The sequence below is a fragment of the Martes martes genome (genome assembly GCF_963455335.1).
Source record: "Martes martes genome assembly, chromosome: 17".
NCBI lineage: Eukaryota > Metazoa > Chordata > Mammalia > Carnivora > Mustelidae > Martes > Martes martes.
In genome coordinates this window covers 10,470,604-10,484,703 of record NC_137905.1, presented here as the reverse complement: position 1 = coordinate 10,484,703, position 14,100 = coordinate 10,470,604, and the positions used below count along the sequence as shown (strand labels likewise).

The 14,100-nt window shown below is 42.0% G+C and overlaps 1 protein-coding gene across 2 annotated transcripts in view; it reads right to left on the bottom strand.

The window, feature by feature from the left end:
* Window positions 1–14,100, bottom strand: part of ADAMTS18 (ADAM metallopeptidase with thrombospondin type 1 motif 18) — a gene marked incomplete at both ends in the record, with an annotated part of 134,134 nt that overhangs the window by 57,972 nt on the left and 62,062 nt on the right. For both annotated transcript variants that reach the window (XM_080828082.1, XM_080828083.1), the window contains 6 exons: window positions 6,367–6,520; window positions 8,124–8,261; window positions 10,209–10,314; window positions 11,639–11,798; window positions 13,367–13,450; window positions 13,720–13,913. In XM_080828082.1, the coding sequence (XP_080684208.1) occupies window positions 6,367–6,520; window positions 8,124–8,261; window positions 10,209–10,314; window positions 11,639–11,798; window positions 13,367–13,450; window positions 13,720–13,913 (836 nt within the window). The remainder of the gene's footprint in view (window positions 1–6,366; window positions 6,521–8,123; window positions 8,262–10,208; window positions 10,315–11,638; window positions 11,799–13,366; window positions 13,451–13,719; window positions 13,914–14,100) is intronic.

The window sequence follows — 14,100 nt, the reverse complement described above, 5'->3', positions numbered from 1 at the left end:
AGAGAACCAGAGAGAGGACGGTGTGAGGAGGACTAAGGGTGATATTGCTGCTTTGAAGATGGGGAGCAGGGGCCATGAGCCAAGGAACACAGGAGGCTTCCAGAAGTTGGAGAAGGCAAGAGAATGGCTTCTCTTCTGGAGCCTCTAGAAGGGACACAATCCTGCCAACACTTGATCTCAGCCCAGTGAGACTCATCCCAGATGTCTACCTCCATAACTGTAAGAAAATAAATTTATGTTAAGTCACTAAGTTCACAGAAAGTTATTAGAGCAGCTATGGGAAACTAATAGTGTTACTAACAGCATTTAGTGGCAGACACTAAACTATCCCCCAGAGAAACTAATTTAGATGACGGGACTGAGCGAGCCATTGACACTTCCAAAGCCGCCAAGTCACACAGCTGGTAAGTGGCAAAGGCAGGACTCGCACTGGCCTGATTCCAGCCAGAGTCCTCGACCCCAGCTCTCTGGACCTGGATTTGTCATTAGTGGAAGTTGGAAAGCTCTCAACCTCTCTGGGCCTCAGTCACCCATCTATAAACGAGGGGACTGAACCAGATTCCTTCCAGCCCAAACAGCTAAAGTTGCTACTCAGAATTATGTCATTAAGAGAATGTCAAAATCATGAAATGTCAAAAATCATTCCACTTCATTTGCCACGTTCTATTTGCTGGGATAGACGTGTGAACGTGTACAATTTGGAGGAAAATATTAACAACCAGGGAGGAAACAAAATGACTTTTGTGGTCACTTGGTGTGGCCCTGAAAATTCCATTAACTGGGCACCCAATTCCCCAAGCCTTCCGGTTAATGCAGATTTCACGGTGAGACAACATGGCAAGAGTAAGCTCCAGAGTGATTTCACAAAAAAAGTTTTCCACAGAACCAAGAAGAGGAAACACAAGGAAACCAGAGATAAGGGCGGTGAGCCTGATCGTGTGGACCATAAAGTCCTTCCCCTCCAAAGGAGAATGGAAGGATATTCAGGATGCCACTGGGGACCACCACCCATCCATGGCCCCAGCCATGTGCCCCACATTCCAGAATACCACTTTCAAATCTCAAAACGGCTCCTAAGATGCGATATGTCAGTGTTTTCCCATAGACATGGCCCTGCCGCTAACATGAGTAGAAAGCAGGAGGCAGGCTTCCAACAAGTGAATCAGCTTCATCATCTCTGTGTGCTCTCCCTCCACGGATCACCCTGGGCCTGAGGGGAACAACTTAATGTGGAAAAAGACAGTCCTACATCAAAACGGAGAAAGGAGAGGTAACCATTGAAACCCAGCCACAGTTAGAAAAGCTTGCAGAATTAAACCGTTTCCTCCTGACAGCCAGCGGACAGCCATAACCCACACCCCTCGCCTATGTGGCAGCCGCCGAAATGACCCTGGGGCAGACCCAAGCAAAGGAGACCCGGATTCCACGGCCAATGCCAAGCCACAGGGCTAAGGAGAAGGGGCAGCTGGAGAAGACCGGGAAAATGAGGCAAAAAACACAGGATTCCAGAGTGAAATCAGACAGGCTGTATGAACATGTTATTTCTTTTGTGGTGAAGTACATAAGTCAAACGTAATTATAGCCAACTACATGCCTTGACGACCATGAGAGTCCTCTGAGAAAGCTCCCTTTCAAAGTAAACAGAAATGGGAGTTTGCACTTTTTTGCTTGCTCTTCCCTCCTTTCCCCGCCCCCCAACATATTCAACTAGCTTTTCCTTATCTATAATTCCCTAGACTGAAGTCATAATTTAAGGGGAAAAGAAATAACCACAGAGACTCCAAGGTCTCATGTCGCCTGGATGTGATCTTTAAGAAGAGTCTCAACATTACGCATTCCTCTGTCCCGTCACTGGTTGACCCGTGTTGTCCTGTTGTAGTCCAAAGACTCGGAAGGATGTCCCGTCAAAGGAAACCTGATGCGCTAAAAATGCTAATGGTCTCTGCAAATCGAATTTTATGAAGCACCGAACACATCCAAAACAAAGTTCCCCATCTGCCCCCCCAAACCTGTTCAACCTCTTCCAGCTCGTGTTATGACACCTCCATGCTTCTGGACGCCCAAGCCAAAAATCGTAGAGTCATCCTTGACTCCCCTCTCTCTCTCCCTTCCTTGAGGAGGGATGAGAAGGGGACAGAGGCAAAATCCTCCACTTTCTGAAAATGGGGATGCTAGAGAAATGTTAGCTTTAGTACCATGTAAATTCAGTAATCAATTCTGGGGTATCCGCCAACATGGCAGGCAGACGCTACGTGCTTGCCATCCAATGAAGCGAGAGGCACACCTAGTCAGTTATAATATGGCGCCACAAGTTCATGATGGTCCATAGAGTGTGCAGATGGGGCCTGGGGGAGAGGAACATTCAAATCTCCTTGGGGAAAATAGGAGGTACAATTTGTGCTGAATCTTTGATAATGTGAAAGATGATTAGGTATTTGTCACATGGGCGACCATGCATTCTAGGGTGGGAAGCACATTTACAAAGGCTTATAGATGTGAAAGAAGGAAGGGTTTGAGAAAATACAAGGATATGAACACAACTGGAACATGAGTCCACAGGGGGAGTTAGTAAGAGTTGAAACCTGATGTAGTCAATTTAGTAAATACAATTTACAAAGTAGATACGATTTACTGATTACATTTAGATTTAGATTCTAGGAAGTTTCTCCTTATTCTCCATTCTTTTATCCCAATGTCAAGTTCTTTTTTAAAATAATATTTAAATCTGAGGTGTAACTGACTCTGTTAGTTTTGGGTATGCAACATGACGATTCAATATTTGTATTTATTACAAGAGATCACCACAATAAATCCGAGAACATCTGTTCCCATACACTGTTACAATTTTTTTTCTTGTCATGAGGACTATTAAGATCTACTTGCTCAGCAACTTTCAAACACGCAACGTAGTATTAACTACAGTCACCGTGCTGTACATAGCATGTCTGTGACTTATTTTCTAGAACTTTGTTTCCTTTGACGTCCTTCATGCACTGCAACGTCAGATTCTTGACAGAAGAAATACATCCCCGTCCTACTATTTCTGACATGCCTCTTCTTTTAAAGGAAGCTTTCTATGAGGTGATGATCACAAACATTTTCACTAGAATTCAAATGCTTCCCTGTAATTCCTATTCTGCTTCAGTCCCTCTCGGTGCCTCTAAAAATGAACATTTTGTGGAGCTTTTGCTACATGTGTAATAACCAAAGGCACAGTCTCCCCAGCAGCTGTGGAGGGGACCCCCCTTTCCATCTGTCCAAATAACGAGGACCCATCAGTTGCCAACTCATTTTCCCCGAACATTTTGCAAGGGAAGAGAGATCAGGCTTGATATACAAAAGACAGAAAACCTGTGGCTGGGAGAGAGGAGGGAAGAGGAGACAGGGATGGAAGAGAGCCAGCTCCAGACCTTGGACAAGGAAGCCATGGGGAGAGAGGAGCCTGGGATGACGATGCTGCCCGGACAGGAGGAGGAGAAAAGGGAGGAAAAGCCTGGGTAATGGCTGAGGGGTCCCGCAGCCCCTAGAGCTGCACCCTCCCAATTAGCAGGGAAGAACTGTCCTTAGCCTCATGGTACAGATGGGGACACAAAAACCGAGGGAGGTTCAGCCGCTTGCTCAGGGTTCTAGGGTGTGGCGGAATCAGGTTTTAAATCCAGGTCTACCTAACTCCAGAAGTCAGAGGGGGTGTGTGTGTGTGTGTGTGTAAAACTAAAGACTGCCTAATTCAGCAGGTCTCATCCCTGAGTCGGCATCGGAATCACCTGAGCCCCTGTTCAAGCACTGACCATCCTACCCCAAACCTTTTTATTCTTTAGGGCTGGGATGAGACCTGAGCATTTGCATTTCTAACAAGTTCCAGGGGAAACTGACAATTGCATCCCTGGATTCAGATTTACTTGAGCCTTCTTTCCTTTTCCTTTTCTTTTCTTTTTTTTTTTTTTTTCCTTTCTTTCTTCCTCTCTCTTTGTGTGTGTTTGTGTGTGTGTGCTTCTAACTCTTATGCAAAACTGCCTTTCCAGGAGGCATAAAGTTTAGGAAAAAAAAAAAAAAAAAGGCAGTGAGGAGATCAGGTTTGTAACAGAAAGCAATGACAGGACAGTGAAGACTCAGAAAACAACCACCACCCTTTTCCTGGGCTGCTGGAAATAGGTCTACACTGTCCAGACCAGCAGGATGAACGAGAGGCTTGTGTGTTTGGAAAACCCCTTCCACATAGGGCCGGGGAGGAACTATCTGTGATTCTCAGAGGTAACGCCATGGTTGGTTACAAGTAGGTATTTTCTGCCCCCGTTGGCGGGGGGGGGGGGGGGCGGGGGGGGAGATATTCCACCCTCGGGATCTACTGCCTTCCCTGTCTTGCCTCACGGTTGTCTCAAACCCCTCCATTAAGGAAATCTCCGCACCCCACCGGGCATTCCCATCCCTGGGCTTTCCTCATGCTCTCTAGTCTTCTAGTCTGCAGCAGCCACGTCCCCTTGCCCCGCTCCCCAAGAAAGACCATCAGACCAAGGCACTGTCTCCCAAAAATACGGTATGGTTCCAGGAAAAGATCAGTCGCTGAAGAGAGGCTGTGGGACACTCCACACTGTCGGACACGGAACAGGCACCCCACACATGTGCGTCGAGTGTCTGATCCTGCAGGAATCACAGTCATTTTCAAAACTTCCTTGATATTTCCAAGGAAAATCAAACTTGTTACCAATTGTGCATTTGCCGCATAGTAAGCGCTTAGTAAATGTTTGATTAACGAATGCGTGAGCTAGTGAAACCTTTAGGAATGAAGCGAACAGGAGACAGAGCTCGACAAACTTCGTCAGCCAAGTAGATGTCTACTGACCTCTGCCAGACACATCAACGTAACAGGCAATTAGGAACAGTTGTCAACGTATTAACATATACACGATACGTGAGCATTTGCCAAAGTCAGTTCTGTGTTCCATGAAGGATACGCCGAGAAAACTGGATGGTGCATGGGTCAACTTTTCTAATAGTGAGATGTTTAAGGAGCACTAGAGAAATACGTCATCCCATATCAAAACCTGGGATCTGGTGGTGATTTCTTAGGACTGGACTTACATATTTTTAAGCAAACTGATTTATTAGGAAAGCACCTGAGAGGCTCAGTTGGTTAAGCGTCTGCCTTCAGCTCAGGTCATGATCCCGGGGCCTTGGGATCAAGTCACGTACCTCCATCAGGCTCCCTTCTCAGTGGGGAGCCTGCTTCGCCCTCTCCCTCTGCCTCCCTGTTCCTGAGCACTCTCTCTCTCAAATAAATAATCTTTAAAAAACCCCAAAAAACAATACGGAGACACAGCACAGAGAATGAAGGTAATTATCAGTGACTGTTGATGTTAGTGAGTGAAGCTTGGGAAACACCTATTAACTGGAGAGAAGGAAGTTCAACATCAGTGGGACGGACAGGTTAAAAGTTTTGAGGCTTTGGGCAAATGGAATACACATTCTCTGAGCTCCGGGTAAGAAACGATCACTCCCCTTTCAAAAGGTCTTCATGAAGACTGAGGAGAAGTAAAATACGTCTCTGAGACGATGTCTTATGTGGAACAGACACTCACGTGCCAAGGGCTGGAGGCGGTGGAGAGGCGGGTTATCCACGGCGGGGCCGTTGGCGGCTGCAGGAGGAGGAATGGACGAGGCGAGGGATGGAAAGGGGAAGAGGAAGAGAGCACGGAAAAGGAGCTATAAGACTTCATCGTTTCCCAGTTTCCAGATACCGAGGAATGCCACATTTCTCTCTGGATACTAGGGAAGAAACACTTAAAACCGATTCCATTTTGTACTGATGTTGACACACTCCGTGATGGAGTTTTGGACCAACTGGTCTGACGCGTCTCCCACTTCTACATCCTGGACCTTTCCTTTTCCCATCGATGTTTCTCACAATACTGAAGGGAAGACTGGACACACACAAAAGTTGCCTGTCAACAGTAGTTTTCATATTCCAGAAAGGTACAGGGATATATTTCGAGGTGGTGACGCTTTTTCAACATATCCCATCACAATGGAATATGGATACAGCGATAACAGACAGAAGGATGAAGAGTAGGTAAACGTGATTGTACCCAGATTTACTGCTTGTGATGAAATCCTCATCTCGCCAGGAGGGATTTTCTCCCAGGGATGCAGTCTAATGGTATTTGAACCAGGCATGGTCTATGGGGGATAAGCCTGGATAATTCATTGACAGTGAAACTGCCACTTAATTATCATGCCAAACAACTGACATCTTAGAGATAACCCAGACTCTAACCCTTGGCCTTCGCAAACCAAATGTTTACATTTCTGTTAGGGACACAGACACGTTGCAGAATCTTAATGTAAGTTTGCAATCACACGCAAACATACCTTCACAAACCCGAGGCTGCATAACTTGGCTTTTGCTCCAAACTGCCACTTGCACTGTGTGTCGGCATCATAAATCTGTCCTGGTAGTTTGTCTGGATATTTATACTGTCCTGTTTGCTTGGGCTCATCCACCAGACACCCAGCCTGAGGTGTGCTGCCGTGAAAACACAGCCGTGTTAGTTCCTGTGTTTATCTGTGATCCTTCCACGTAAAACTACGTCTCTGAATGCACTCAGGCAAAGGAAAATACAGGATGGCAAAAGATATAGATAATAGTGAAAGTTAAAATGGATTTTTGTTTTTATTTATTTATTTATTTTTGCAGAGAGTGAGTCCCGTCCTGTCTAAGAAGATGGAATTTACACAGCTATGGAACATTTCATCTGGCACTGGTAAGCATTCAAAGTCAACTGTTATCATCATCCCAAAACATTTAATTGTATCATATTAATGACGGGAATTCAATCTGTACTAAGTTGACCTTGATTTATATTATCTGTTGATTCTATTCTCACATGAGATAGAAAAGATACTTTCAAAGCTCAAATCATAAATTTAAAACTAATTAAGACAATTTTCTATTTGATAAAACTTATAATTAGCGAAAGGTTTGTCAATTTTTTACTGTTCTTTGGGATACTGTTTGGTCAGACATCTTTACATTTAATCAGATTTGCCTGTATTACTAATTCTAGCAACATTCACAAATAGTATGCAATAGTACAGTTAAAAAAAAGTATCAAAATTATCAATTCCCAAAGATATTTTGTTAGTTTCCCTAACATTTGGTCAAAGGGAAATGTGATTAGAACTTCGTGTTCTTGTGAGTCAACATAGCATGATAAGATAGATAATAACAACTAGAGTGTTATTATAATTAAATGGTCAAATATATATTGTTGTTAAATAAAATTAGAGGAAACTTCAAAGAGTTCCAACTTTGGGTTCATCATTTAATATGAATCACACAGTGCTACCTTTCTAGTTTCCATTTTACAAATGCCATGTAGGAGTTTTGAGTTATCAAATGGATTTCATATATCTATTATCCCCCTTGGATGTCTTCTAGACTTACAGCTAGCTCATGGCCATTTTAAACAAAATAGCTAAGCAAGATAATATTCCATTCATTATAAAACATGCACACCATTTTAGCATTTTTAATACTCTTACGACCAAACTGGTTGATCAGATTAAAACAGTGAGTCACAGTTAAATGTTTATATAGCAGCCTCTGGAGGTCATAAAGGGGAGATAGTTATAAGCGTAGATCTTGGAGTCATAGCATACCTAAGTGTGAATCTCATGTCTATATCTTACTGGCTGTAGGATGTTAAGCAACACAATTAACTTCCCTATGACTCAGTTTCCTTAAGCAGAGACTAAGGATCATAATAGGAATGCCATGAAGATTGAATGAGGCAACATGTGCAGAGCATTTAGCATGGTATTAGACCTTCAATGTATTTTTTCAATAGCAATAGTGATGACAATATCATTAACATCACCACCTTCACCACCTTCACCACCTTCATCACCATCATCACCATCTCCACCACCACCACCACCACCACCACCATTATCACCATCACCACCATCATCACCAGCACCAGCCCCATCATCGTCATCATCATCACTGTCACTAATACTGCCATCATCATCAATCCACTGAGTATTTTAAACGTCTGTTGAGCACTGTTTATTGTCACCACCCTTGGGAATAAAGCAGGGAATACCCCTGCTTTATTTTGTCTTACCTAAGGAATTTCTTGAGATACTGCCGGCTGCACGAAGACCAGGAAAACACCCCATTGTTTCCTGTCAGTGTGGGAGACATGATATTGCCTTCAGCCTTTCTGCAGGGATTGCCTTCCCCATCGTGAATCATGCCAAAACTGAAGTAGAAAGAAGAAAACATCTTTCTGGGAGCCCATTTTCCAGATTATAATCAAAGGAAAGAAGATGCACTGACAATCACTGAACCCAAGTGAGAGACAGAGTTATCAAAGTTGTAAGGAAAAAGAAAGACAAAAATGAGTTACTATATACAATTGACCTTTGAACACCATAGGGGTTAAGCACCCTGACCCTCCCCACCTACAGGTGAAAATTCAAGTCTAATTTTTATCTCCCCCAAAGCTTACCTACTAATAACCTACTGCTGACTAGAAGTTTTACTAATAACTTAATTACTACATATGTTGTATGTTACATGCATTATATACTATATTCTTACAATCAAGTAAGCTAGGGGAAAAATGTTATTAAGAAAATTATAAGGAAAATACACTTAAGATACTATATGGCATTTATTGAAAAAAATTTCATGTAAGTAGACCTGCACAGAGTTCAAAACAATGTTGTTTAAGAGTCAACTGTAGGGGGGCCTGGGTGGCTCAGTAGGTTAAGGGTCCGACTCTCAGTTTCAGCTCAGGTCATGATCTCAGGGTCGTGAGATCGAGCCCTGTGTGGGACTCTGCCCTCAGTGTGGAGTCTTAGATTCACGCTCTCCCTCTCCTCTGTCCCTTCCCATTGTTTGCATGCTTCTCTCTCTCTAAAACAAATAAGGAAAAAAAAGGCAACTGTCGTATTGTATCGTATCGTATTGTAAAATTCATGTAGAAAATTGTAAAGAATGCTATGGGTTTTATTCCATTATGTCTTGCCCACAAATCAGAGAATGGTACATCTGCTATATATTTTAAGGACAAGAAACTTTTGGTCAAGATATCTATGCTACTTTAAAATGATGGGATAGTCAAATTCTTTCATTTCAAGTACCACATTTTTTTTTTCTTGCCACCAACTGTGAAACTGTGATACTGAAGTTCAGGGTCAGCAGGTGATAGGTACAGAAACAAATTTAAGCAGACACGTTTGACATTCATACTTCTTTCCTGCTCTATACAAAGGGGCCTTGTGCATGACAGGCATTTTTGTGCCAGTGTTCACAATAAAATTGGTTCATTCATACCTTGCTAAGAAAGTGGCTGTGTACATACACCAGATTCTAATTTCCAGAAGATAGTACACTCATAAGAGACAAGAGCACCAAAATATTCAAATATAAATTATAGTTGTGGAGGAGATGATTTTGCTTTTAAGTCAGATATCAATCAGATACTCTGAATATGAGCATTCAAGATAAGTGTTGAACACAAGACACACAGGCCAGTACTCAACTCATCTATCCAAACAGCTTGCCCTTCAAAGCAGCCATTTTCTAAAGCAGTGGGCTCATTCCAACGTGGCTGCTACCATTCAAAGAGTATCTGAAAAGCCTCTACAGAACTGTGTCAGCACCATATTTCATGCCTTATCCATTTAGCTCACTGCTCTCAGGTTTCTCATCCCTCATTTCGAACTCTATTCTCACAAGAGAAAGATTTACTAACACCGGAGAAGAGACTACTAAGTACACACCATGACACCAACTCCAAGAACATCCAGTGCGTGCACTGAAAGTCTTTGAACAATTAACAGTGCCATTATGTTCTGTGAATTTACATATCTGCTTCGATGTAATGAACCAAAAGGATCTTCACTGCAACAGAGCCTGGAAGACATTCCCAAAAGACGAGGGGGTCCATTAGATGACCCGCAGTCCATCTGTGCCCACCCTGTAGTTCTGTGCAGCAGGGAAACACTGTTGTTCAAAAAAAGCAACATCCATGATGGCCAGCCTTTATTGAGGGAGCTCTCCTTAGGGTCAGGCAGGATTCTAAGCTTGACCCAAGATTCAGCCTATCTATTCTGACTAGGCCAACAATTATCACTAGGGAGATGCCAGTGAATCACCCAGCTGGGTTTCGTATCAAGTGGTGAATCGAAGGCTCACTCACTTGTGCCCTGACTCATGAGCGATGGTGAAGGCCAGGCCAAGCCCCGTGTCCTCATTGATGGTACAGCTTCGGTACTTACTGCACATTCCACTGATGGGGGCAAACCCTATGGAGAGAGAATTTTCAAGGGTTAGTCCAAAGGGCACACGTAGAGATACCTGTTCATTTCTTATGGCTTCAAAATGTTCTGCACAGTTTTAGTTTCATTGATTAACATCATTAATTTCAGTTTGATTGATTCAGGTACTTAATTTTTTTTTTTTTTTTTTTTCAGAAAAGCACTAAAGGTATAGGGTTATCTGGCTATCTGTCTCATCCAGATAAATGCAGAAATTAACATTTTCTTGTGTTTTAAAACGTATTGTCATCATCAGATCCTCCTCGCAACCCTGTGAAATCACTACGAGTGTTGTATTTTCCATTTTCCATACAGAACAGGAAGCTGCATGACACCTGTCTGCCTTATCGGAGTTAAACCAATGCAAAATGGACACTAAACAGCGCTATTGGCATTAAAGCTCAAGGTATATTTTTTAAGAGAACATACATCCTGATCTTTTTAATGTGAACAGAGTAAATGCATTTTTCTCCTATTTACTAGACCGTGACGAATGCTTCTGTTTTCATAAACTACTTCCTTCTAAGAGCAGCTATAAAATCACTCTAGCCAGTGCTTGATTCTATCTTGAACCACACTGTGTGTTAAATGTCTTTCTTCCCAGTTTTCGGTCCTCACATGCAGAATGAGAGTATGTGTCCAGTGTGTACGAAATACACACTTATGGATGGACCGTGCCCACCTTGCTGCTATAAGGTCGATGAGATGGTCTGAGAAACATAATGTATAGGCATATATGACCAATGGCACCAATGCCACCACCACCACCATCATCAACATTGATCTAGATCATTAATTCATCAAAAAAAATTGTTGGGTTCCTACTGTATGCAATGGAATATACCAGAAAAAATAGTTTAGACGTAGAAGACACAGTCTTTATTCACTATCTTGTGCAGATATAGAATAGCTGGGTCCTTTAAAGGTCAAGTAACCTTCTAAAGGACACACCACTATGCTACCCAAGGGCACAGTTATGCAGCATGGAGATATTCTGAATTCTTCAGTCAAATTCTCTTCAGCTCCCCAGTTGTGCTTATGGAATAAACCATAACTTGTCTAGTTAAACAGTTTACCTCAATGATCATCAATAGAATTAATAAAGAAAAATACAAAATGAATAAAGGAAATGAGCTCACCATTCCACCCCGACTTCAGTTAAATAGAACAATATTCAGGGTACAGTGAAGATACTACTCTGCAATGTAAGTATTAGGTCTTCTTATGAAGGATTCTCAGGGCCACCCACCCGGCAGACAGTTTCCACACTGTGCTTCCACAGGTGCGAGTGAAGCATCCACTCATGCCTTACCTAGAGTGTCACATGGTTCATTCTTCCAGGAACAAATGTCAAATCCCGTGAGCAGGATGGCATGGTCATGCCTCTTGCCATTCTTTCCAGTGAGGGCGGACTGCCACTGACAAAAACTGTTCAGAGACTGGTCTGCATGATGGTTGATCAGTAATCCTCCCTATGGGAAACCCACACAAATCAGAGTGTGAATTTGTCAGAGGTGAGAACCGTGAATCATTCCATTAGTACAGGCAAATACAGAAAACATCATGTTTCTAGGGAGAAAGGTCAGTAGAGAAAAACACTTGAGCTAAGGTTGGAGAGAACTGATTAAAAAGAAAAAACACACCCTAAAACTGTTTCAGGTAAATGCTCACAATACTCAAAGTAACTACAGGGTTTTAGTAGTATACTTTATAACTAGTTCTTTTTCTATAAAAAAAATAGTAACCTGATATCAGTTAGGAATATCTGTGTTCATCTCATGCTGGTACCACCCTTACAAAACTGTTATAGCTTTTAGAACCTGATTGTAAGTTAGTGGTGAGAAAGTTCAATATCTTCTTCAATACAGTGTGAGGAAGGTACTGACCACAGCTTATCTACCCCTGTGTCAGAATTTCCAGCAAAGGCCTTGGCACATCACAGACTAAAATCAACCCATCCATCAATCAATAAAATGAAAGCTCAGTGAATGGATGTAGAAACAAATAATTATAAGACTCTGAGGGGTAAGATAGGACCTCGCTTTAAGATAATTATTTACCAAATCTTTGCTTAAAACTATTGACTTGGGTCAAGTTGAGGGTTTTTAGACTAGGTCTTTAATTATCCGTAAATTAGGATGCCTCCAGCTTCAATGTCCCTGGGCAAAGTATAAGTGGTAGGTTAAAGACAAAAGTGCCTCCCAATGACACACACCCTCCTTTCTACCTTCCTAAAATTCCAGGAACAGTTTGACAGGTTAACTTCTGTAGCTCTTCACACCTGGACGATGAGATTAATTTCTGTCTTGGACTCCTCGCTTTGTACAGTAATTACTGGGGTAAGAGATGAAGAGAAGAAGCCACAGAGGACTTAAAAAACTTGGTAATCTCCACCTCAGAAAAATACAGTTTCGGTACCAAAACACTACAAAGCAGTGAGTGCCATGCAATTAACACTTTATTATATGTTCTGGTTAAATGATTTACTCCATGCCTGTGTCCTGCACCTCAAGGTAATCAATTCGAGGGCAGTTAAATAGTCTTTACTTAGTCCCTGTAGTACCTAAGATGGTGTTGGGGGGACAGCAGGTTAACTACAAGAATTTTCTGATGACTTATTTTAAGTATGTTTTCAAAATATCTTTTCGCATCTACCTGAAATTACCCAGCATATCCAATGCACAAAATGCAACCAACCCTTAAATCTATTATCAAATGCACCTTCCCTGTGAAGCCTACATAATATTTGTATTTTTATATATAATGTAGTATTTATATTATATATGCATATTTAATATTTATGCCATTGTATACACATATTATATATATATAATTATATATATATATATAATAATTTTGTGATGTTTTACTTATCTGAATACACAACCCTATTAGGTATACTTTCTTTGAGGATAGGGTCAGCCTATTTTCAAGCTGGAATTTCTAATGACTAGTTCATGGATAGGTACACAGGAGGTATTCAATAAGTAGATCCCAAATGGCAGAACGAATTAAGAAGTAAGTGAAGTTTGGCACGTACAGGTTCTTGTTCCAGAAGAATGAGGCTCACCACCACAATGTTTATGTCACTTCCAATGGTCCCATCTTTAAACAGGCTAGAAACCTGTTGGAACAATTGAAATCAAACAAAAATAAAGAAAACCTAGAAGTTTCCAAAACTCTGTGTGTGTATCAATCAGATTTATAAGTAAGCACACTTCAATTCTACAAAATTGAATGTATGTATATGTACGTATGAAGCAGTTTCCTCAAAACTCAATTTTTTTCCAATAAAATTATGTGGCTCCATCTGCTATTCAATCCCCACAAGGATATTCCGTGATTTTGGCTGTTCTGGAGAACCAGAGCGCTGGGTCTAACAAACTCCCTTACCATGTTCATGACCGTGAGAATGTACGTGGTCACATTTGCCTTGCCGTGCTTTTCCACCATCTTCTTGTCTGCTACCACAAGGGTTTCCACATTTAGGCCCTTTTGTGATTTTCCAGCTGATCTTCTGGGTCTCCCTGCACTCCCATATTCATCAAACCTGAGATAGGTGTCCTCTGTGGGAGGCTTAGGGGCATCTACAATGGACATAAGAGCATTTGGAGAGGATTATCAGTGGAGAACATCTGGGTGAGATAAAAGAAATCTAAACAGCGCAGGGAAGGAGTCTGTAACCAACACTTGACTGATGTATTGATAAATGATGACTTCGGTGCTTGTCCTGGGCTTTGCACCTAGTTTGTGGTCAAGAAAGATTCAATCGAA